The following is a 25,165-nucleotide window of genomic DNA, read 5'->3' on the forward strand; positions in this document are numbered from 1 at the left end:
TGACTTGTCAACAGCTCTCGTGTTTATCCGTGTGCTGGTTGGCTAATACCTGTTTTATGTAAATGAATGGGTGGGAATATGCATTGATTCGTTCTCACTTTCTCTCTCCCATAGATTGACTAAGCCTTTTGATGCCCAATGCTCAGATCCTCTGCTTCAGACCTGCCCTATGGATGAGCCCAAGCCTTGGCCTCACTCACTGCTGCATCGGAGGAGTGGCCGCCTCTAGGGGGCGCTCTCACTCCTGCCTCGGATGCTTGTCGGGGACGCCAGTGCAGCCTCTTGAACTCCTTGAATTACGTCTACACTTGCCAAAGTTCTTTTCCGGTTACAAAACGCATCCCTGCCACCGACTGTTTTTTTTTTAAGCTCCCCCCCCCCCCCCCCCCCATCCCCCTACTTTATTTGCATTTCCTGGCATTTAATTCGAGCCGCGCCCTTAGCATTTTCATAGGGGAATGTTGGAATCCTGTCCCTGTTAAACTGGCACTAGCGCCCTAAAGGCGGATGTGCAGCCAGACGGCCGGCCAGCAGTGGATCCAGAGAGTCTCCTTTCCGGACGGGGTCCGTCCGGTCCCTGGCATCTTGCCGCTCCTATTTTGCGGCCCCACTGGCTGCTCCCAGCACCCCTTGGAATTGCACGCGCACGGCGGCAGAACTCTGGTCCAATGGCATGGGTCAAGTTCTTCAAAAAGCCGACGGGGAACCTGGGGAAGTCCTACCAGCCCGGCAGCATGCTATCCCTGGCCCCAACCAAGGGCCTGCTGAATGAACCAGGACAGAACAGCTGCTTCCTCAATAGCGCCGTTCAGGTGAGTTACGGCCCTCGAGTCATGTGACCTTTGGAATTAAGCGCGTTATACATTGTTGCCCTTTTAAATCTATCAGCCAGATGTTTTGTCCAGTCGATATTTTGCCAGATGTTTTTAGCGAGTTTAAACCAGAGACAGTTGTAGATTATTATTTTTTTTCTTTTTAACGAAAGCCAATGTATAGCACTTGATTTAAAAATTTCTGACTTCTAGGAAGATTGGTTATTGCTGTCTGTTTTTTAAGTGCTTACCTTGTTAGATGTTTGTTTTTCTTTATTTTAAAATAATTTTGATCTTGGTTATGTAACCTAAGTGATGCCATGAATATTGTCTTGGCTGCTTGGCGTGACACGAGAGCTCAACTCAATTAACTAACAAACGTCACGTGACTCACGGGGGCTTGTGGCACACAAATGTTATGGTGGTTTTAAGGATGTGCTTGAGGTGTGAATTTTTGGTTTTAATCCAACCGTTTTTTTTTTTTTTTTTGTCGTGATGACTTGTTCGGCCTTGTTTATTTGCTGGTTACCCCTTTGGAATTGTCTCACTAATGTTGGAATCGGCTGTAATGATTTTTACTAATGAACATCAGTCTTGTCTTTTGTGGCAGTTAACTATGTCCACATCAACAATGCTATGGTAGATAAGCTGGCATAAAACTGCACGTATAATATTAGTTCAGTGCGCTGTATATTTGCTTTAAGATGACACACCATGGTACTTTCTAGAAGTACTGAAGTAATGATTGTATGTTGGTTCTGGCCTTTGCCTGAGGTCTGATAGTGATGAGAGAATTGTATGAAGATGAAATCGGCACTATTTGTGTCTCTTGGCCTGGTCATGTGACTGAACAGTGTGTTCTTTGAGATCAAGGCTATGGAGCCTGGGCCTTCATATTTGACGTTAATCTCCAGTAGGGGGCGCACTGACAGCCTTTCCAGCGCTCTCCACCCTTGGGTGCATTGTAGGGAGGGAATGCTTTGTGCTTCTGTCTCTGACACCTGTCAGGGAGTTATAAGGTGGCGTCACCAGAGCTGACTCTGCCCCGGGGGCCTCTGATGTCACCTGGCTTTAACCAGCAGCCAAGTTGAGTCTAGACCTGCAAGTGGTGACTGCAGCATCTGTCCTGCTCCTTTGCAGGTGCTGTGGCAGCTGGACATCTTCAGACGCAGCCTGAGACAGCTCTCTGGGCACTTCTGTCTGGGGGGGACCTGCATTTTTTGTTCTCTAAAGGTACGTCCCTTCAGCGGCATTGGACTGGGCGAGGGTGTGTGGGAACGTCACGTCATGGGCTGGTGAAGTTCATCATGGCGCCTTATTTTGTGATTTGCCCACCCTACACTCACAACCCCCTTCTTATTCCCTGCGCATGACCCCCCCTCCCCCACCCCACCCCCCAGAGCATCTTCACGCAGTTCCAAAACAGCCGGGATCGCGCACTGCCCTCAGACAACTTGCGGCTCGCCCTAGCCGAGACCTTTAAGGACGAGCAACGCTTCCAACTGGGATTCATGGATGACGCGGCTGAGTGCTTCGTGAGTGAGCCCGCCGGGGGGGGCTGTGACCCTGCTGTGACCTAAGAGTAGGGAGGGGTCAGCCAAAAAAATCCTTGGTACAGTTGGAGTGAAGGGTAGGTCTCTTACAAAATGACTGCAGCTGCTTATGTAACCACAGTCTCTCTGCTACGACTGCCGTAGCCTCATGCTTTTAATATGTCATTTAATACGTTTGAATATATTATTAAAATTGAAACTCTGTCCATTTGTTGATGTCTATTCAGAGTTTCCTGAGTCATGAGGTATGATTGACTCCTTAATACTTATAGAAATGAGGGAGTAGTAGGGGCATGGATACCCTGGCAGATTCAGGGGGCCCAGCACTTTACAGGGGGCACAGTAGGGGCATGGATACGCTGGCAGATTCAGGGGGCCCAGCACTTTACAGGGGCCACAGAGGGACATGGATACCCTGGCAGATTCAGGGGGCCCAGCACTTTAAAGGGGCCACAGTAGGGGCATGGATACCCTGGCAGATTCAGGGGGCCCAGCACTTTACAGGGGCCACAGTAGGGACATGGATACCCTGGCAGATTCAGGGGGCCCAGCACTTTACAGGGGCCACAGTAGGGACATGAATACCCTGGCAGATTCAGGGGGTCCAGCACTTTACAGGGGCCACAGTCGGGACATGAATACCCTGGCAGATTCAGGGGGTCCAGCACTTTACAGGGGCCACAGTAGGGGCATGGATACGCTGGCAGATTCAGGGGGCCCAGCATTTTACAGGGGCCACAGTAGGGACATGGATACCCTGGCAGATTCAGGGGGCCCAGCATTTTACAGGATATTAATATACAGGATTTCTAGCTACACACCTGTATATTAATGCCACAGTTTACAAGTATTACAATTTGTCAAAAATTAAGAAGGAAAGTGTCGACCAAAAAAAACCACCTGTGTTGCGTTGTGTTGTGGCTCCCTGGGTTTCGCTAACGGCTGAGGGGCAGCATGGGGCAGGAGGCGGCGTCTCCTCAGTGTCTCCTTTCAAGCACCATGTGTCCCCAATTACACGTTTCTATACTATTGTAAAACTCCCACAGGGCAAATTCTTCTTGAGATTTGTAGGTATGTGCTGCTTACCGAGTAATTAAACTCCGTCAACATATAATTATCTTTTTTTTTTTTTTTTGGTGAATTTTCAGACGTGAAATCATTCTCCCTGATGAAGTCATGGGGAGGGCTGTAGCTTCGATGCTGTGACTGAGGTCTTTGTACCTGCGTGGATTAGCGGTCGTCTTAACAGAGGGGGTAGCTGTTAAATTAGCCGATAAAGGCTTTATCCACATCCATGGTATCATTCCGAAGGCTTCTGTTTCGCTCATGGGAATTTTTCTTACACAAAAATGTTCTGAGAGCAGAACAAAAAAATGGGCGATTCACTGAGAGAACCAATCAGATTTTAGAGGAAGTGGGTCCAGTCAACTAGAGGAGGCGGAGCCAACCAATCAGATGTCCTGGTCCCGCCGACTCTAGTTCCTTATCTTGTATCTGATTGGTTATCTCTCAGAACCAATTATTGTTTGTTTTGCCATCAGATCAGATCATTTTTGTGCAAGTAACAGTCTCACAAACTTCCATATCAGTAAAAGGTGGGAACTTGGGTAGTCAGTAACCAGTGAAACTAAACTTGTAAAGAAAAGGAATATCAGTAAAAGGAAACAACTGGGATGCATATGTTTTTCCCCCTCATCAATATAAGCATAGCATGGTAAATTGTTGTCTATGTGTTTATCCTGCTGTATGTACAGTAAATATAGGAACATTATCCTATATTGTACACTTTACAGGCTTATAAGTCTGGCGTTGATTGCTGAAGGAATAGCGGACCAATGTGTGCTTGGGTAGTGTAAAAATTATGGCTGTAGTTCTGTAGTAAAAATCAGTAGTTCTGGGAGTTTTGTGAATGTTTTATAAATCTGCTTTGGTTCCATAGCAATATGACTTTAGATAAAAGTTGTTCTAGACTTATGGTACTTTGCTTCCCTGCTTTATGGGGGATTTGTGTCGAAATCTGAGGAACATTGCGTTCCTGAGAGCAGGAACAGATGCCCTATGACCTGCAGGGCAGATAATGTGGGGGATGTGAAGAAGAATACATCTCCTTGTGTATCAGAGAGTCTGAGACATCAAAGGAGATTTTTCTTCAGTTTGTTCTGCCTAAGGTTAGCTTATGCTGGCTTCAGCTTCCCCTACCCCTTAGTCCAGTCTACCCTGAGGGTTCTCCCTAGAGGATTCAAAGAAGTTTCACGCTTGAGGCAAACTTGCATAATTTATCGTCTCAAGACATGTACACGACACCTGTACTTCCCAGCTGCCCAGCTCACAGGGTGATTTCTGTTTATCTATTCTGATTATCACGTTGCGTTCTTTCTGGTCAATCCACTATAATAATGCTGGTACTCGTGATTATCTATTATGGCCTCTATCTTATGTGGTGAGGAGAACTGGACTAGGAGAGATGAGTAAAAACTGAAACACAGATGTATTTTTGATAAGCATAAAGCTAAAATAAACTTCAGTGGGGGTGGCTTATAAACGTAAAATACATACTGCCCGTAATTCCCAAAGTTATGAGATGAGTGTGATCAGATGTGCAGGTGTTTGGTCAGTCGCCCACCTGCAGGTGCAGGTGTTTGGTCAGTCCGCCCACCTGCTGACCTCTAAAGATGTTCATGACCATTGTGTGGCATCTGTGCACTACACATGCAAAAGAAGACCCTTGCAAAAGGTAGTTTGTGTGTCTCACATCTTCTACCACTCCTATCTGAATCAGGAGAACATTCTGGAGAGAATCCACATGCACATCGCACCCGACTCTGAGTCTGACGCCTGCACGTCCAAGTCCTGCATCACGCATCAGAAGTTCGCCATGACTCTGTATGAGCAGGTATGGGGAAGCGGGGATGATGACTCATGCGATGTGCTAATTAATAGATAGCTAACAACTAACGGCCCCAGCTACAAAACAACAATAATGACGTTGTCAATTGTCTTAGAGATTTTTGCAAATAACTCTTTTTTTCTGGCCCATCTCTCTCAACGATGACATGGCACTACCCACTGCGCCATATTGTGCCAATCCCATTAAAGCCCCATGTTGGACGACGAATGTTGCATGCTGGGTAACAAGCTGCTGGTTAATGTCCCCTCTTCCGTAGGCGGTGTGTCGTAGCTGTGGGGCGTCCTCTGACCCCCTCCCTTTCACCGAGCTGGTGCACTATGTGTCCACCACAAGTCTTTGGTAAGCTCCGCCCACCATGTCACACATTTTTATAAATCTTATAAACGTGTACATTTATTTAGTACAGTGTTTCTCAAATCCACAGAAACTTTTCTCTTCTTTAATTTCCTCTTGATCCTCTTGCTCACAGCCAGCAGTTGGATCATGGACTTGATAGGAATGAGAAGAATGAGAGGAATGACAGGCCCAGATCGGACCGGTTCGGCGAGCTGCTCTATGCAGTGTGCGCTGTCGGGGACCTGAGGAACTGCCCGGTACGTAGATATCCAAAACAAGCGGCATACATGCAGGCTTGTCACCATCGGCAACAGTTGCCCAGGGCGCCATTGTCGCTCCTTCCTGTGCGAGTAAGGCCTTAAAATACTTCGACGGATTGCAAATGTGCCCATTACCTGGACTTCTGCACACAGCAGCCTTGCAAAAACTTCAGCATATGAAGTGACAAATCCTGCAGCTATTTGTCCCAATTACTGGGATTCCCTGCATGCGGGACACTACTCTGGAACACAGCTCTCATCAGTCACTAGATTAAGAGTGACACTGAGAGTAGCTTGTGGATTTAGTGTCGGTAAAACGACATGACACCAAAACCAAAACGCTCATGTGACCGCAGCTGAGTAACAGCGGTGTCCCTTGATTGTTCCTCTGTGTTTTTAATTGTGTGACGTGTCGCTTCAGTTTCACTTGTCTTGCGGCGCCCCGTCTGATAAAGTGCTGACTGTGCCCCCTCCCTCCATGCAGAGTGAATGTGGCCAGAGGATTCGCACGCGGCGGGTGCTGATGAACTCGCCAGACATTGTCACCATCGGCTTTGTTTGGGACACAGAGCAGTCCGACCTGACTGAGGACGTCATCCGATCACTGGGGCCCTTAATCAGCCTCACTGAGGTAATAGGGCACGGCTTAGTCAAGGGAAGAGTCTGCGCAGGGTCGGTGCTTGGGTATGCGAAGGGTATAACAAGAGGTGTGGCTTGGTTGATGGCAGGGTCTGAAGGGGCGGGGCTTGGGTATGAGAAGGGTATAACAAGGGGTGTGGCTTGGTTGATGGCAGGGTCTGAAGGGGCGGGGCTTGGGTATGAGAAGGGTATAACAGGGGGTGTGGCTTGGTTGATGGCAGGGTCTGAAGGGGCGGGGCTTGGGTATGAGAAGGGTATAACAGGGGGTGTGGCTTGGTTGATGGCAGGGTCTGAAGGGGCGGGGCTTGGGTATGAGAAGGGTATAACAGGGGGTGTGGCTTGCTTGATGGCAGAGTTTGAAGGGGCGGGGCTTGAGTGCATTACCGGCCTCTGAAGGCCTGACTGGGCTTCTGCAGTTTTGTGTTCAATTGTAATTAGTGATTATTCACTAAAGAAAAATAGATATTTATTAAAAAATGTGAAACTCGTATCATCTGCTGTACACTCTGCACTGCCAGTTAGATGTTTGGTATCCATCCTGCTTTTATTTGAGTTCCATGTGTTTAGTTTGGTTGTTCTTACCATGTCACCTTGGTTTCTCCCAAGTGATCCAGTTTTCTAAGACAAAGTGCAGTTATGCCAGTTACCCAGTGTCATATTTTCTATACATGCATATACCCTGTAATGGGCTGGCATCCCACCCAGGATGGACCCCAGCCTTGTGTCCCATGCTGTCTGGGGTAGACTACAGCTCCCCCCCCCCCCCCCCCCCCCCCATGATCCTAACAAGGAAAATCAGTTAGAGTAAGGATGGATGAATGCAGTTTTGTCAACCACACTATGCAATAAAGAATCAAGAGTCAATTAATCCAGTTCAGCTCACAGTAAGTGCTGCCCTCACCGGGACAAATGAACTGGCTGCTTTTGCTCTAATAACTAATAACTGCTCATCACTCTGCCATTGGAGAGCATGTTGCCTTGCAGCAAAAACATCTTGCAATAGAGCTTTGGATATTTTTTTGAGATGTGAGATTTAAAAATAGGCCCCACATTTAAATTTAAGCGAGATTTTAGTTTAAGCTGGTTCAGAATATATATTTTAGCAAGGTTTTTCTGTTGGGGTCATATGCTTGTCCGGTTAATGTAGTAAATGCTAATGTTGAGGAATAGAAACCATGGTAATGTAGGATGCTTGGCAGCCACAATCTCCTGTGGTCACTTTTGACGTCATTGATGTGTCTTTTTTTTCTCTGTTTCTACAACCTGCTTTGGATTTGCAAACAATAGACATACTTCACTGGAGTGTTTGTCAGCTGTTTGCAGCGGGTGCCTTTGTAGTTTCTGCTTCCTTCTTAATTTGCAGCTGTCCACTGCTGCCTCTGCTCGCATTTTGCTTTCGGTGGCCATATGCGTGCCCTGGTTTTAAATTTTTTTTTCTTTCTGCCATATGTGCACCCTTGCGTATTAGTATGGTTATGCAAAGTGGCCTCAGCCCTGGTCTGGAAAGATTCATTTCACCCCTGTCCCTGGGGGGGGCTCCATCCACCAGAAGGCACAAGCCCCCCCAGAGGAGACTTTCCTTTGGGGGCCCTGTGTTATTTCCGACTGTCTTCCGCTATTTCTCGTTCTCTCTGTTTATATCTGCAGTACGTCCCTCTTTTCCCACTTCCCTTCTTTTCCTCTGACGCGAGTCTCCTCCCCGAAGAGCCTGGCGGTTCGGTGCCGCCGGTCAGAGCCGTGTTCGGCCTGCGCTGCAGGAAGGAGACTGGGAGTGTTTATTTCATGGTGTTCTGGACCGAATTCTGCTCTCCCGGATTTGCATACATTCCAGTCAAGGATTAGTTCAGAGGAACTCTGCTGAGTTTCACAAAGGAACTGATTCATTGTCCTGGCAGGACTCTAGATTAAACTGGCATTAAAAGGCCTGGTGAAACATTTCTGAGGTCATCAAATAAACCGGCTATTCCGTGCAGGAACATGGGAAAGGAGAATGGACCCTTAGCCAGGACGTGGCAGAAACACAAAGGTGCCTGAAGCGCCGCTGTTGTGTAGAACACCTAAGCGTGTTTCCGTTGCGTCTTCTGCATGTGCCGAGCACCTCTGTTGCATTTAATTCCCAAAGATGCTTCTTATAACAATCTACAGGTCTGCAAACGGCAGTTGCCTATTGGATGTGTAGCCGAACTGATCTAGCAGGGGGATCGGTCTGGGGAAAGGTGCCGTCCTGTGGCCACGAGAGCAGAAGGGATGCCCCCCTTGACCCATGAACCATGTGTTTTGCAGCTGTTCTACGGCGTCACGGACGAGCAGGCGAAGAAGAGTGAGCTGCGATTGGTGGGGATGATCTGCTACACCAGCCGTCACTACTGCGCCTTTGCCTACCACACGAAAACCTCCAAGTGGGTCTTTTTCGACGACGCCACCGTGAAGGAGGTGAGCAAGCCTCGGCTTAATCTTCAACTTTCTTCTAGTTCCTTCTACTCCCAGGCACCAGTGGATCTGGTATTTTTCAGCCTCCGCAGGTAGTAGGGCGGCTGGGTTTTGGGAAGTCTTGGAGTCTTTGTCTGAGAGAAATAACCTGGAATCGTGGCGAATAAGTGTTCTGGGTGAACTGGCATTCCGGCTTACCGTGGCGTGCCGGTCTTGGCGGTGTTTACCGGAGTCCTGTTTCAGCGTTAAGTGTGGGACGCAAAGCACTTTCTCAGAAGTACTTAGTGCGCCACGGAGCGTGATGCCAGCGAGGCGGGCCTGGAAGTCCCTGGGTGCAGCTTAATGGAGTCCGTGTGTCCTTAATGGGGCAGCTTCTTCTCACTGGGAGTTGCTATTGCTCCCCTGGCCCCTCACTGTCCTTTCCCTCCCTCTCTGGCCATACTGGGTCACCATCGAGCACAAAAATGTTTGATGCCCCGCAGCTGAGCAAAGCTTCTCGCTTGACACTGGGGCTTCTTTGCTTCACTGCTTTTTTGTAGCCCTTATGAAGGAAGAGCACAACATCTCTTAGCTTGTGGACCTTGGGTCTCGTGGCTTGCAGCTCCTCGATATTCCGGGTTTAGACCACAGCCAGCATGGTGTTCAGAACCACCTGATCCTTTCGCCCGTACCGCTTGTGCTGAAGCTGCCATTTTGGGGACAGCTTGGGTCAACATATTGGTTGAAGCTGATAGCCTTCTGTCCCCATATAATTCAGTGGGCACCGTGTGTAATTAGGTGTAATTAAAGAGCCCACCGTAAAAAGTATGAAGCACCTCTTCAGTGTCGGCTGGGGGCTTCTTCTCTTTAACCCCCAAGAATCATGCCTGCTCCTTCCCTTCTGCTGTAGGTTGGCTCCAAATGGAAAGACGTTACCACTAAATGCATACGAGGCCATTTTCAGCCCCTCCTGCTGTTCTACTCCAACCCCGACGGCAGTGCGGTCTCCCCCGACGACGCTCCTCGGCAGACCGGCATGGGCTCCCACTACAAGCCCGCCGTCAATGGAGAGGCCCCAGGTGAGCTGTGCGGGGCGTGTGACACCGGGGCCGATGTAGTTACAGGCAGCCGCCTTTAGGGCCCCCAAATTCTCTGTGGGGAAGTGAAATGATCACCAGTTGTTTTGGTGGGGGTGCTCACGAGTAAGGCTTTGTCTGGAGCCCATAAAAAATGTTGCGATGGACCAGCATGCTTGAATGACTCTACCCAGTACTCTCTGCTTCAAGTCCTCCCGCTGTTATTTATGTTATTTACAGTGATTTATAAATGTCCTTCCTTCAGGAAATTGTAAGTGTGACCTGTAATTGAGGGCTATGCTGAGATCATTCGCTTTATTCACCCTGCGCAGGTTTTTTCCACTTTCTGGTGCCGAATACGGTACTGGGCTTAATATCCCCAGAACAGTGTTTAACTGTTAAATCCCTTCCGGTTAAATACCTTCCTCTTCCCCAGGTCGCTATTGCTCTTAAGCTGGAAATTCCAGTAAATTTCCAGTAAATATCCTTGAGACTCCTTGTACATTCCAAAAAGTGTTTGTTTTTGCTGTTTTACTGCAGGAGTGTTTTTATGTATTTATTTTATTATTATCTCTGCCGCTCTACTTCTCAGTAGCTGCTTAATTTGCCCGATTTACCAGGCTGTGTATTACTCGCCTCCCCCCCTCCGATCTGGGAGATTCCTTTTCCTCCGGCCGTGTTCTGCCCGTTTAGCCGGCCCAAAAGGGCCCTGCCGGAACCGCTCCTTCAGAGTGCGGCCCCTTGGAAGGCAGCGCTGGTGTGTGGTGCCAGCGGCCCGGCTCCACCGGCGGGCCGTCCTCGGATGCACTCTGCAGCAGAGCCTTCCCATGGGGGGGGGCCGCGGTTAGGAGTGAGGTCTGGCTTTTACGGCCTGTGCCTTTTCTCCTCCGAACAGACGGCTCGGTAAATAGCAAACAAATGTTCGTCTCGTTGCGAGACTGGGCCTGTGCATGGGCGGCTTTCGCCTGTCCCACACGGCCCCCCCTCCCCCTGGCCATGATCCCGAAGCACCTCTGCGCACTTCCTGTCCCACCACCTCTGTGTATAAATCCTTCAGTCTATGTAAAGCCGAGGTGTAAAAATGCATTTTCCCTGTTCCACCACAAATGATTCAGCTCCTGAGCGATGTGGTAATTAGCACACGGAGTTGAATCAGGTGTGTTAAATGAGGGGAAACCCAAAAATGCGCAGGCCTCCGGCCCCCCAGGACTGGAGTTTGACACCCGTGAACCCTATCCGGTCCTTGGGGACCCAGAGCCGGTCCGTTTTTGTTCCCTCCCAGCTCCCAGCAAAAAAATGTGGACTGCCTGACAGGGAGCTGGGAGGGAGCAAAAATGTGGACCGGCTCTGGGTCCCTGAGGACTGGATTGGGAAACGGTGTCCTAAAGAAGTTGAGGATGACCACACACAATGCATCTGCAGCTGCATTCCATTTGTTTTATCGTTCTCAGTGGTATTTCTGAAGCTCTGTGGGCTGACAGCTGTCCAGTTTAACTCAAGTCAGAATTTGTCTTGGGACCTGATTTTGATCATATTGCTCTTAATGGGATTATGCTGTCCTTAAACGGACCCTGCCTCGGCCTTCATCCCTGTCCCCGCAGCGCGCTCGCCCTCAGAAGGCATGGTCTCATCTCAGTGCTCTTTCTCCCCGGTATGTGGACCAGTGCCCGAGACGGTTGCCGCAGTGCCCAAGAGGACGGAGAACGACGCGGTGCTGGAGCCCAAGCCGCAGACCCCGGGGCCCCCCAGGACAGCCTTCATCCGGGGCAGTGGGCAGACGAGCGGGGGAAGAGGACCCGGTACTGCAGGGGAGGGGGGAAAACTAAGAACTTTGTTTGTTATACCCTTTTAATTTAATTTATGCCCTGTACTGTTGTGTCATTATATCCCCCCACCACACACACACACAGATTTGTATCTTTGTGGGGTCTCCCTATTCATTTCTATGAGGAAAACTCCAATCACAACATGACGACCTTAACCCCTACGCAGCCCTAACCTTAACCATAAGTAACCAAACAAAATACGAGACTTCTGCCATTTTTAGTTTTTTGATTGCATTCTCAGAATTTCTTTAAAATTGGCTGTCTCTTGTGGGAACCAAAAAATAATCCCCACAACACCAAAATAACAGGTTTCCATCACAATATTAGGAAGAGCATCCAGGGTGATTATCTCATACCTTCCTTCAAACCATGATAGCAGCTTCACAAACACGAGGCTTCTGCTTAACAGGTTTCAGCAGGAAATCACCCCCCATGTCTTCCCGGCTCCTCGTTGGCGATTCCCAGGGAGCTTGTGGGTCACTTGGCTTAGACCCTTTGGTCCGGTTCGACCCTTATGATGGGATTGAGAGATGGAGGCCGGACCGGCCCGGTCATTAGTCTCCTTTGGACCGGCCCGGTCATCAGCTCGACGGCTCCTTCACTCTTCTTGCATGGAGAGTTCTGCTTCCTCCTCGGTCCTGAGGAGCGACACCAGTAGAACTCATGTGCTCATCCCCTCTGTGTCTCTGATACACGGCGCTTTGATAAATATTTTTAGGCTCATTGGTCTAGAAGACAAGTGTCCACTCCTGACATCAGACACGTATATAGTTTGAAAACGCAGCAGAATCTTAAGCAGGTGTACTCAAACTTTTGACTACCGTCTGTGTATCAGATTTTCACACAAGGGTCTACAGCCTAAAGCCTCTGGGTACTGGTAACTGAGTATGAGTCCCTTCTGAATGGCTAAACCTGACCTTTCTTTGGCGATAATCTTCTTGACTCTCTGCATTTTGTCATAAGTCCAGCCAGCTGAACCTCAGGAATTCCTCAGCGTGTACCTCAGGAGTAGCCATCTCCTTTTAATCCTGAAAAACAATGTGCCCACGATGGGGAGAGAGGGATGGGGATGCTTATCGGGTATGGCTGGGTTCCTGTTCACCTTAGCTGGCTAAACTGGGTTGCTGTCTCTCTGCAGTGAGGATCCTTCACATGGACCCCAGAAGTAAGCTGAAGGAGCTGTCCAGGGAGTGCGCTCAGCGCGTTGGAGAAGTGCGGGGAACGCTGGCCCGGAGGGACCCGGAGAGGAACCAACGGACCCAGAGGCACCGGGTCCAGGCAGAGAGAACGTCAAGAGGTGAGGATGAGAATCCCCACCCTGGTTCTCCAGCGTGGGTCTTGCCAAGCCCGGCTGAATGACCAAGTCCTATGGTTGGAATTCCAGCATCGGCAGACTGGCATACTCTTGAACAAGCCCCCCGCGATGCTCCAAGATGCTCAAAAATGTGTCACTTTGGATAAAAAACATCTGTTCGTTAAATTTGAAAAAAGTGGCAACACTGCAGTGTCAGCATGACTAAGGTCCATGTGACCTGTTGCGGAAGCAAAGCGGAGGGTGAATCTAAACATCTGCTGGTCTGACCTTTGGAGGGAGTAGACACTTGAGATGCCATGTGGAGGTGATGCGATGCACCGCCGGTGCTCCTATTGGCCAGGTTTGTCAGCTGATGCGCCATGTGATCAGGGTGTGCAAGTACTGGCAGGGGGAATGTTTATTTTGTATAGTCCCTGTTAATGGTTAGTGTCAGTGGCTAGAAGTGATTTATTTTTTGTAATTAAATCGTATCGGTGATGGAACAGACAGGTTGATCCTGCACATGCTCACTGGGGGTGGGGGACCAGTTTGTTCTACTTTGATACAGAAGGGTAGAATAGTTTGCATAGTTTTGTGGGCAGGTGGCTGGCAGTGTGGATAAGGGAGCCTTTGTTTCCAGAGTTCCTTGGGAGGAGAGGCTTGTGAAACGGGGCCAATTGTGTGACTGTACAGAAAGTGGAGCATGCTGGGAAGGGGGCGTGTCCTTCCTCACGCTCCTCGCCGCAGTGGACTTTCATTGTAGGGAAGCAGGTCACGATGTGAGAGCTGGGCTCTCCTCATGGAAGGGCGGCAAGGCGGAATGTGGGCGAGCCAGCCTGGCAGGTCGTCATGGTAACACCCGTCGCCGCCATTGCTTGTTGTGATGGCGGGATTTAGATGATTGGGTCCCTGCCGCTCCCCGCCACATGGATCTGGGAAATGCAGGACGTCATTAAGCTACCCATGCCGGCGTGGGCTGGGACCTGGATCCCACGGCCTTAGTGCTTACAGAGAACATGAATCTGCATCTGTGGGGTCCCAAGACGCTGCCAGGATTCTTTGCTTTCTTCCCTTTTCACCCCCGGGGGGCTCTGCTTTGTGCCAAGGACATTTGCCTTGGTATCAGTGACACATACAGAGGTTTCCTTCATCAGCGTGACGCCACCAAGCCCCTAAGCCACCTGTTCTAACCAGCGTTCTGTTTATTCTGAATATAATTGTGCTCTGTACCAGTACAGCAGGGTACCCGATATGCATAAATGCTATTTCATTTTAGCGCGACTGTCCTTACTTTCGTTTGTCCTTTGGGATGTGAAACGCCGGAGCAGGCTGCATAGTGAGTGATGTCGCCTTTCTCCCTTTCAGACGTGAATCACGATAAGATGTATTCCCGCTCTGCCTCGCCCCCGGAAAGTGGCTTCAAGCATTACGCAGAGCAGCGGCTCTACAGCAGCCAGGGGAAGGGGCCCTCACGGGGCCAGGGGACCCCGGTCCTGCCAAGAGCTACCCAGGAGCTGTTCTCCCCATCCCGGGTGCAGGTGTTACCCAGCGTCCAGGGTCAGCGCTTCGACCTCGCCAATGGCTATGACACGGACAGCAGCCAGGAGTCCCGGGAGAGAGCCGGCCGCAGCAGACCCAGGGCGTGGAGACCCATGCGGGAGACGCTCAACGTGGACAGTGTGCTGAGCAGCCAGGACGAGGAACAGCAGCAGCAGCCGCGGCAGCAACAGGGTACTCGCCGAAGACCTCCCGGCCAGGAGAGGGCACTCTATGAACGGGAGCGAGCCAGGGCCAGACATGACCACCGATCCAAGAATCTCATGACCATTTACGAAGACGAGCAGAAGAACGACATGGGCAGCCACAGCTCGCTGGAGTCCGAGGGCCAGGGCACCGTGGACAAGGAGAGGACTAAGGGCGGGTTGAACCACGCGATTCGGAACGATGCCTGGAAAATCCAGCGCACAGAATCCGGATATGAGAGCAGCGACAGGATCAGCAACGGCTCTACCAATCCCGACTCTCCAGGTGTGGAGAACTATGCTGCCAAGGAGCTGAAGCCAATACCTGAGATGAGGTATGAGCTGCTTTGGTTTAATGGTCTTTTCTATAGGCTAGTGTGGCAGCATAGATTCCCTCTTGCCAGTTCCTATTGGTCAGAATGGTGTCTATTTCTGAGAATCAGACCTATAGAAAGTGGGATACTGTGAGGACATGCACATAGGTCCGCCCTTCACAGTACTAGCAAAGGCTATGAAAGCTTTTATCCCACTAAAGAAGCTCATAAACGGCCACGTTCAGACGGGCATTTTGGTAACATTCTCAAATTCGTGGCTTGGCTGATTCTCTGTTCTGCCTTCCCCCACTGCAGCGAAGCCTTAACGGCTGGTTCATTGCAAACGGGGCATGCGCACCCATTTATTTATTTTTTTTATAAAAATCGGTGGATTATTGTGCAAAGAAAAATAAGACTTGAAACATTAAAGGCATCTTTGCGTTCGCTAAGAGGTACCAAGCATGGATTGTTCACTGGGCCAAAGTAGGGCTACTGGTTTCGGGTTGTACTTGTTCAGTATGGGAAAATATTGAAGATAAAATCAGCACCAGGAAGTAGCAGGCAAAGGGACACCGCTAGGAGCGAGAACGAGGGTGGATACACATATATCAGTGCTGTGATATCTGTACAGTTACAGTCTCTTACAGTGACGGCACAGCAGAGGAGTGTAAATGCAGTGCTTAAAATGACACTGGTCCTTACAAACGAACAAAAAAACCCACCTCACAAACTGACTAAAATGCATTTCACTGACCTGCATGTTCCCTTCAGTCCCTTAAACTAAGCAGTCGCTGTTATTGTGGTTTGTAGTGAGGAGGATCATTGTAATGTTTGTTCTCATTTGCTATAAAACATCTGTGAGGGATGAAAGCAAAGTGAATGAGTTTGTCAGTAGTCCGCGTCCTGCGTGGAGTGTAGCAGATTGTGGAACTCCGCACTTCTGCTGGTGGATCTGTGATCTACCTCCCCCGCCATGCCACTGGTGTCTGCAGTGGAATGCAAGCAGAGAGTGTTAGTGTGCCCTCCTTCTGATCCGATAGGAGTGGGCTGTTCATTTTGCATGTCAAAGGCTGTACCTCCCCCCCTCCTGTGTTATGGCTTTGGATTAAATAAATCTGTTAAGAGCAGAGGAGCAGAGAGGTCTCTGCTTGCCAGAGGTGGCTGTCAGCCATGTCTGCGTCCCAGTGACTTGAAATCTCGTTTATTTCAGGGACCGGCCACATCCCGGCAGATACGACGACCCGAAGCCTGACCTTCCACTGGCCCAGTCCTCCCACGGTAAGCGGCCGTTTGACACGCGCTTCGCCCAGCGTTTCCCATAATCCCCACGTAGCCCCGCGCCGATGAGCTACACACAGGCCTGTGCTTTTCGGCTGCACTCACCCTGTTCCAAGTATTAACAGGTTTCCTGCAGATCCATAAAATATTTAAAAATAGATTTTCATCTAAAATAAAAGCTTCTGAGGTGAAACATACGGAGTGGGAAATCGCTCTCAACACCCCATGATTTTCCCGCAGGGTCTCCATTAAAATTGCGCCCCCCCCCCACCATTTTATCTTTTTAAAAAGTGTGAAGACGGCCAAGTGACACTTTTCATCCCGACCCCAAGAGGGAAGAAAAAACACTTTCCCTGGGTGTCCCTGTTGAAATTGTTTTCCCAGTTTGTGCTTTAAAACGTCATAACGGCTCCCCTGATTTACCTGAAATTTGCATTTTTTTGTGAAATTATGAAGCCTGCAATTCAGTGCAAAAGAGGGACTAATGATTCCTTCAGAGTAGTGTTGCCTTGTTCAAGTTGACCTTTGAAGTGACCCCCCTCCGCAATGACTGCTACGCTATTACGGGGGTAATCTTCCTTTTGCCTCATCTGTGCTTATCCGCACTTGGTTTGCCATGAAAGCCGTGTAAATATTGTCTTTCCTTTGGTGTTCATGAATGTCTCAGTGATATTCAGTGGGTGATTTCATCCACGGATCCTCGCAGCATACAGTGTGTTCAAGTTCAGTGTTCAGGCACCATATGATGATATGAACATCATATGAACAATCTATGTGAAAATATGTACAATGTTTTCGAGTGTCATGAAGAGCATTCGAAGATTTGCTTGGTTATACCATTAGTTTGATCATAAGGCACCGACGCTGTAGAATGCGATAAAGACTCTTAAAAAGCTGAATTAGAATCTTGTGCTGCTCATACAGCACAAGTATGGTCACTTTGGACCCCCCACAGGTGTCAGCTATTTAAAAGCCAGCTTGGGTCCCAGCTAGGAAGTCCTGACATCATGTCTATGAACCCAGCCAATCGGAAATAGAAGGGCCCTTTTCCTGCAGGTGATGCATCACATGCACCTGCATGCACACACACGCATGCCCATGAAGTTCTCTATTTTGCATACCACACAGCTGTACATGCAATGCGTACAAAGAGTACATGGATGCATTCAATGCACCGGCCACACAATCACATATGTATTGTGGAAGTTGTGGACAGGCCTTCATACATTCTTGACGATTGCAATGGTTTTTTTTGGAATCACCACTGGCTTCTGAAACCTGCCACCAACCCTTGGGAAACGGGTCAGATTTGGTTTTGGCCAGTGCTGTTGAAATGTCTCATCTGTGGTTGCTGTTGGAGACGAGCTGGGCAATTTGTAACATCATTGGTTCCAGTTGTACATTGGTGCAAAAAATGAATGGTGAAAGATACATTTTTCATACATTATCATGCATTGTGTGCTTGGGAATGTGTCGGTTTCAGTTTTTGTACTACAATTTGTCACCCAGCTGTTATAAAAGGGGTGATATTGCTCCCTGAGCCCGTTAAGAGGGACAATTCACCATTTGCCTCACCTTTGTCCTCCTGTTCGGGTCTGACGTGCTGCCTTTGGTTTCCTTGGCTTCTGATTAAACACGGAGCTCTGATTCACCCAGATTGAGCTCTGATTTATTTCCCTTCCCTTGACCTTTTTTTTCTGGCTTGGAGTGAGAGTCGTACCTCCCGGGATCTGCTCCCAACTCGCAGCGAGCGTAAACGGCGGCCTGTGAGGCGCCCTCTATAATTCACGCGTCTGCTCCAAAGGTCAGGCTTTTCACAGCTGCCTCTTGTGATCTGGGCTCCCACTTCCGTGGCCCATAAATCGCGCTCACCCACTAGACTGACCTTCATGGCCCCCCCCCCCCCGGCCCCTTACTGGGAGGGGGGGGGGAGAGATCTAAGTTCTTGAGGACCATTGTTGATTCAGAGACTGTTTTCCTTCTCTCTGTGCCTCTGTCCTCCTCTGCTTCTCGTTCCGACTGGTATGCTTCCCGATTTCCGACTGGATGGAATTCCGGGCGCTTGAACCCAGGGCCAAACGGATTCCTCTGCCCGTGAGGCCTCTCAGGTGCGCGTGTACTTACAGCTCTACTTGTCATACCTCTGTATGCATTCATATATTTATGGTGGGTTAGGGTTCCGGTTATAGCAGGACAGCAGGTACCAGCGTGAGTGAAGGCCAAGACATAAAAACTGACATAGCTTTGGATACAGAGAAGAGAGTCAGTAGAGATTTATGAAAAAAATGAAAACATACCATATAAGCTAATTAGTGTTCATTTAATAGGGGGATAAAGCCCCCCCTCCCCCAAACACAATCCCAAAAATTAGCTGAATGTGCTTCTGTATATAGTATTTGCTTTTGAATTTCCCTGAATATGGATTGGTTGAAAACAGGAGCACTGGAAAGGGGGCAGCGTTAGGATGATTTCGGGGGCCCCTGAATGATAGGGGCCCCAAATTTTTTTTAGAATAATTCCATTGGTTTGGGTCGGGGGCCCTATATGATATACTCTAATGGGGTCCAAATTCTCTAGAGACACCCTTGACTGAAAAAGCGAATTGGGCGTGTGCCATTGCAAAATTAGGCAATTAATTGCCTCATTGAATATCGTGTTGTTGATTGTTTTTCTGTGTATGTTGGTTGTTAGGTGACTGGCATTTGGCCGTTTGTCTCTTTGTCATCGGTCACACCTCTTCCAGCCCTTTCAGAGTGCCAGAGGCGTCCACATGTCCTCTCCAGAAATAGATCGCTTGGTGCCCGGGAAGCTGTCACGGCCTGCCACTTGACGATTGTGAACGTTTCGAATGCCACAGGATCGCTGGTTAATTTTGGTCTTTACAGAAGCGGCTTCTTAACGATGTGTTAATGTGTCCGGGGATTAAATGTGGCAGTTTGGATTAAACGACGACATGTTAATATACAGGATTACTTCTAATTTTTTTTTCTCAAGGTATAATATACCTTGTACAGTGGTAAAGTGTTATGGTCAAGTTTAGACTGAACTTGTTTGGAGAATGTTTGTTTACAGGGGCGTAGGAACTGGTCGGGGGGGGGGGGGGGGGGTGTATGTCGTTCCTCACCCTCATCAATATTTAAGTTGGATTCAAACACCACCCAATCAACAGACTTATGCATTTAAATTATTACATTGTCCCTTCCAGTATCAAACTTTCTCTGTGCTGTTTATTTCACACATAAAGCATAAAAATCATTTTAAAAAATCAATCACGATTTGAATAAGTGTATTTACAGTTTCTATATTACACATGGAGATTGAGGCATAACTTGGGACACGACACATTTTTTAAGAAGCCAGTTGCCCCTGATATATTAAATGTAATCAGATTGCACCCAGTGGACAGAACAAAATTGATTATTTCTTGAAAGATTGATTGAGGTTTGTGGTTGTAAAATACAACTGGTCTCTAGTGCCCTCTGCTGGTTTGGCCTCTCCACTCGCAGAGAAGCATGAAAAATTGCATTCTGATTTATGATGGATGGATTTCTGTGTAAAACTTTAAGTAAGAGATTATATTTATGGCATGTGGAACTTTTCAATAAAGGGCAGTTTGTGTAGTCATGGCTCAGACAAGCATGGATAGATGCGAGTAGCTTAAATGAAAGTCTGCCCTAGTCTTTGTTGCTTAGCGTTTCAGTGAGTTCTGTACTGAAGGTTAAATAATGTAGTTTCTTTTTCTCCCTGGGCAGAGAGTGATTTGCCATTTAGGCCGGCATTACTGAAGGATGCATTGTCCAGTTTGATGTCTCTGCTCAGGCACCGTGACTTGCGATTATTTGTTTTTGTATCGCCCTTTCGGGGAAATGTGCGCAATCAGCAAGAGCAGCTTTAGCTCAGATGTGGGAGCTATTAAGCCGGTTGCTAGGGACCAGTTAGTCAACTCAAACAGCACGGTGTTTCATCCACTTGCAGTCTTTAGCACCAGTGTCAAAGTGAAGCCGCAGTTCAGCATGTTGTCCCTGCTGGCCGGACCAGATTTATCTGTGACCTTCTGTTCCGCATCACATCTGGCTTACATTGACGTAAGAACCTGAAATCAGGGCTGCTCTCGCTTAGGGCGTTTTCAAGAACCAGTTTAGTTCGGTTGCGGACCAAATTATACCTTCTTGAAATTTCAGACCACCGTGGGACACATCTATGTGCTGCTCACTTCCTTCTCATTTCTCTTAAAGCTGAATTTACTCATTCTGTTGATTTTCTTTCTTTCTTTTTTTCTAAAATCTGCCACCTCCATGATGTTTTAAGACCCTCTTACGTTCTGCTTCTTTCGGTCCCGCCTTGATAGTGACGGTTTCTTAAGAATCCATCTTCGTCTTTTCGTTCCCACAGACACTTCTATCTTTTCCCACTCGTGGACTGACTTGCATGCAGTATCTCTCCGTGGTCCACTGATTTCCTCAAAGCCTTGAAGGTGTCGATGTGGCAAGATCATGTCCAACTCGTTTTGCACATTCATGACAAAGGGAGTGATCACTTCCTCAGTGCCTGGCGAATGCCACTGAGAACGGCATGTACCAGATTTAATTACGCTGAAGATGTGTGTTCCGACCAGCTAGACTGAGAACATGACCATAAGTTATTTTATTGTATTCAGAATGACTTGATCTTTGTATGTGTTCTTCTTGTAACAAAGACGGACCCAGGGACTACAGATCTAGCCTTTTATACAAACTAGCCTTTTGACTAACTTTGGCGTTCATGCAGCAACGTCATCAATATGCAATTAGGGGGCAGGGGGGGGGGTTTCTCAGAAGCCGCTATCGATAAGCATATGAGACTAATAACGTCACTTTAGCATCTCTGACTTAATAAGCAGCGAAATCCAGTCCCTTATGGTCAGTCATGTTCTGTCCCCTATGATGTTGTAATGATACCGGAATTTCAAACTTTTAATACGATACAGAGAAAAGTATGAAAATCCGATAACATTATCAATACAACACACACTATATAAAGTAACTCGATAAAAATGTTCAATTACTATTTTGTTTGCAGCAAAAACGGTTTGCAACCTTTTGTAAACTCGTATAAAAAACCTTTTTTGAATTGTTAAAGCATAATAAATCCAGTAGTAGCCATTGTGTATTGCATATCGTGTTCAGAGATATTTACAAGCAGCATATAATTAAATGCTGTTAAAATTAGATTTTACTTTTATAATATTATTATTATTATTATTACAATTATTATTACAATACATAATAGAACGTATATACATTACTTTTAAATACCTTCTTTATCTTGTATCTCAAAGCAAATAGACTTCTAGGAATTGCATGACTCAATAGATAGGCATTTTTTACATACCGATCTCTTAACTCTTTGTATCGCATCGCGTGTCGGTCTATTAAACATTTAACCAAATTTGTGGTGTTTACCCCTGTTTTCAGTATTGTGCGGTGGCACAACTCACAGATAGGCTTGCATATGTCCTGTGCTTTACCGTTTTATTTTGGCACAAACTCAGAGTATTTAAAGATGACATTCTGGCTATGCTCTTCAATTGATTAAGCGCAGTGGCGAAAAGCTCAGCCGCTTCTGAACTAGTCATCTTAGTAACACCTCCTGTGTAAGTCTCGGGTCTTTCCATTCTCATAGGTGCCCTTACGAGCCTCGGTGTGCAGGAAGTGCAGGCTGTAGAATCGATATCGTGAAAAATGAGTATTGAAACTATTTTATACGCGATAGAATCGATACTTTTGGTTCTTTTGATATTTCTGACAAGACTAGTCCCCTCTTTCTGCTGTGGCTGATTTACTCATTAGGGCTTAAAATAAGGTGTCCTGATCATGTCTAGCTACTGAAACCCTGAGCTGATGCTGTGTCTGGGCTGCTTTTATACGACGTCAACAGCACTAGGTGCGCCCGAAGCTGTAGTTTCTCTTCCTCTGAATCACTTTGTTCCTATTCTTTAGATACATTACTTATTGCTGCAAAGAGACCGAACACTTTTCACCCAGTAGTTGTATCTATGTGCAATGTCCGGGGGCTTGACTTGGTGGTGGGGGGGGGGGTTTGGACAGGTTCACTTTCAAAGCAGAATGTACCTTTGAGTTAATGTAGCTTTAGCTGTTGGCTCCCAGTGGCCTCTGCTGGATAATGTGTGGACTCGTTGGGAGATGCTGTTGGGAAGCATATTAGAATGAAATCATTGTTCCTAATTTTTTTGCAATACATTGATACAGTGTAACAATACTTTGTTGCATGGGGCTTTGAATGTTATTTCGTGATTAGTCTTGGAAACCATGAAAATGACAGGAGGTAATTATCATGGAGAGAATGACCTTCTAAATTAGGGGTTCCCCACCTTTTGATGATATGTCTAATGTGTGGTTTCCTTTTCTAGGTGAACATCCTGGCAAAGGTCATAACCTCCCAGAATCCCATAACCTCAGATCTCCTTCAGTTTTACAAAGGTAAAATCTTTTCTAAGCCAAATTGAAGAAGTAGAGTAATAAGATTTATTTTGGAGACTGATTTGTGTATTTTTGCTCTACGTGTCACAGAAGAAAAGCATTCAGAGGCGCTGGAAGTGTGGATGGCATGGATGGAGATGAGAAGGTTACTAATGTAAATGGGTGGAGCCACCAGCGAAGAAGCCCCGTGCTACCTGGTCTGGCCAAAGGGAGCAGCTCCGAGTGGAATAGCTCAGATGATCTGCTGGACGGCTCAGAGACCGAGGACATCTGCTCCCGGTCCAGCAGCGGTAACGTCACCCCTGCCTCGCCCTCCTGGGAATCCCCCCAGCCCATTTACCAAAACCTGCTGCCACTGCTGCCCCGGAAGACGTTCCCTCAGACTGCAGACGGGAGCAGGACCACCCCCCAAGTGCGGCAGCTACAGGAACTCACACATCCTAGTCCTAGGGTGGGATTTCCAGGACGATCCCCCACACCGTGCCTGCCTCCTAACCATGCCACAAAACAAGCATCTTCTTCAGACATCACATCTAGATTTGAGCCCTCACACTTGGACAGGGGCAAACTGCTGGCCAGGGAAGGTGAAAGGAAAGGCCCTGATGGGTCAGCTGACAAGGTCCTGCCAACCACCTCCTTCTTGGTGGATGGCTGCATGACTGATAGCTACAGGCAGAAGTACTACCACCAGAGGGTGCTGCAGGGTAACCAGAAATGCTCCAGCAGAAGAGAGCTTCAGAACACCAATCACCCAGTTTCCATGGAGTTTCACTCAAACTCCTCAGTACCCAGTCAGCATCAAGAAACATGGCCCTCCCTCTCCCAGTGGTTATAGTGGTGACGGTTAATTCAGCTGTTGACATGGTTATCTTTTATTAATCTTTTTAATGCAGTTCAGTTTATACAACCAGGTCTTCTGCTAAGTGAAATCCAGTAACTTCCAGTGAACTAGGTAAAATTGACTGGTCTGTCACTTTTGTAAAATTCATATCTGATGGCCTGGCAAGTTATTGTGCTGCTAAAAGCATTAGTCATTAGACTGTGTTTAATTCTAGTAGGATAATTCCGTCTGGCTGCTCCAGCTCATTTAATACGGCTTACAAAACGCATCCATTATTGCTTAGTCTGTAATTTTAGCTTCTTCTGATTATGTCGGATGTTTTTTTTTTATAGCCCAGAGGATACAGACGACCAGATATGCAGCATTTTGCCAAAGGGAATTTTCATTTGAAGCTTGATCCCCAAAGCTTGCCGATTCTTCATTTTCTAGGGCAGTGTTTCCCAGGATGATTTCCCTCCCTGCCAGACGGACATTTTTATTCCCTTCCAGCTCCCGGGAAGAAAAACATGGACTGTCTGGTGATCTCTGAGGACCAGGTTGGGAAACGCTGTTCTAGAAAAGTGCTAAAAATGCCGTTCACCAGCAGATGGCAGCTCCTCTGTTTGCATAGTTGCCTTTTGAAGTAGATACTACAAATCCAGTATGAACTAAGAACCGTTAATACATTTACTTTTGTTGGGTTAGTCTAAGTATTAATAGCTATTGGATTGCATACCAATATATGTGAAAGAAGGAACAAATAGCAGCCCATTAAAACTAATTTTAGTGTAATAGTGGAAAACTTCATATTCACATTGCAAAATTTTTCCTATACAAACCGTTTTTCGAAGCAGCATTAAGAAAATGCTGTTTTATGTCACAAAACTCACTGCCAAACCCTTTAAAAGAAATAGATTTTGACATTTGTGTGCAGTGTTTTTTGGGGGGTGGCAGGGGGTTGTAAAAACCAGAAAGATCGGACAGTCGGCAAAACAACTTGCGTTTGAGTGTTTTGAGTTTGAAACTTCCACACTGCATATCATGGTTATAGGAGCAGCGCACATGGACGTACAGCCCAGTGTCTGACAGTATCCATCTCTACGCTCCCCACCCACCACCACAAATATCTTTACATTTCTAAATTCATGCGTGACAGCATTTCCATACATTTGACTCGTATTTGGATTTGCTAGCATAATTTTGGTTTTCTAACTGTATGCACAAAACAATACTTTTGTGTTTTAAAGCTTTTTTTTTTTTTTGGCTGGTATAAAACAAAGCAGAATGACAGTCTTGTGTCAGGCTGAGACACGATTCTCACTTCCTGTAGATGCACAGCAGCTTGCAACTTGAAGGTATCGACAAACCATCTGATTTTATTTATCCTGGTCTGTTGTAAATGCTTAGTAAGGCTTATTA

General features: G+C 47.5%; 1 protein-coding gene across 1 annotated transcript; it reads left to right on the forward strand.

The window, feature by feature from the left end:
* The first annotated feature begins 381 nt into the window (after positions 1 to 381).
* On the forward strand, positions 382 to 25,007 carry LOC125704734 (inactive ubiquitin carboxyl-terminal hydrolase 53). The gene is made up of 15 exons (XM_048970704.1): positions 382 to 812; positions 1,953 to 2,045; positions 2,213 to 2,347; positions 5,145 to 5,258; positions 5,530 to 5,612; positions 5,743 to 5,866; positions 6,354 to 6,500; positions 8,792 to 8,941; positions 9,828 to 9,996; positions 11,658 to 11,792; positions 12,958 to 13,116; positions 14,479 to 15,190; positions 16,380 to 16,447; positions 22,857 to 22,926; positions 23,017 to 25,007. The coding sequence occupies exons 1-15, from the start codon at positions 669 to 671 to the stop codon at positions 23,759 to 23,761; spliced, it is 3,048 nt and encodes a 1,015-aa protein (XP_048826661.1). The 5' UTR covers positions 382 to 668; the 3' UTR covers positions 23,762 to 25,007.
* The last annotated feature ends 158 nt before the right edge of the window (positions 25,008 to 25,165 follow it).

Source organism: Brienomyrus brachyistius, chromosome 12 (assembly GCF_023856365.1).
Source record: "Brienomyrus brachyistius isolate T26 chromosome 12, BBRACH_0.4, whole genome shotgun sequence".
NCBI lineage: Eukaryota > Metazoa > Chordata > Actinopteri > Osteoglossiformes > Mormyridae > Brienomyrus > Brienomyrus brachyistius.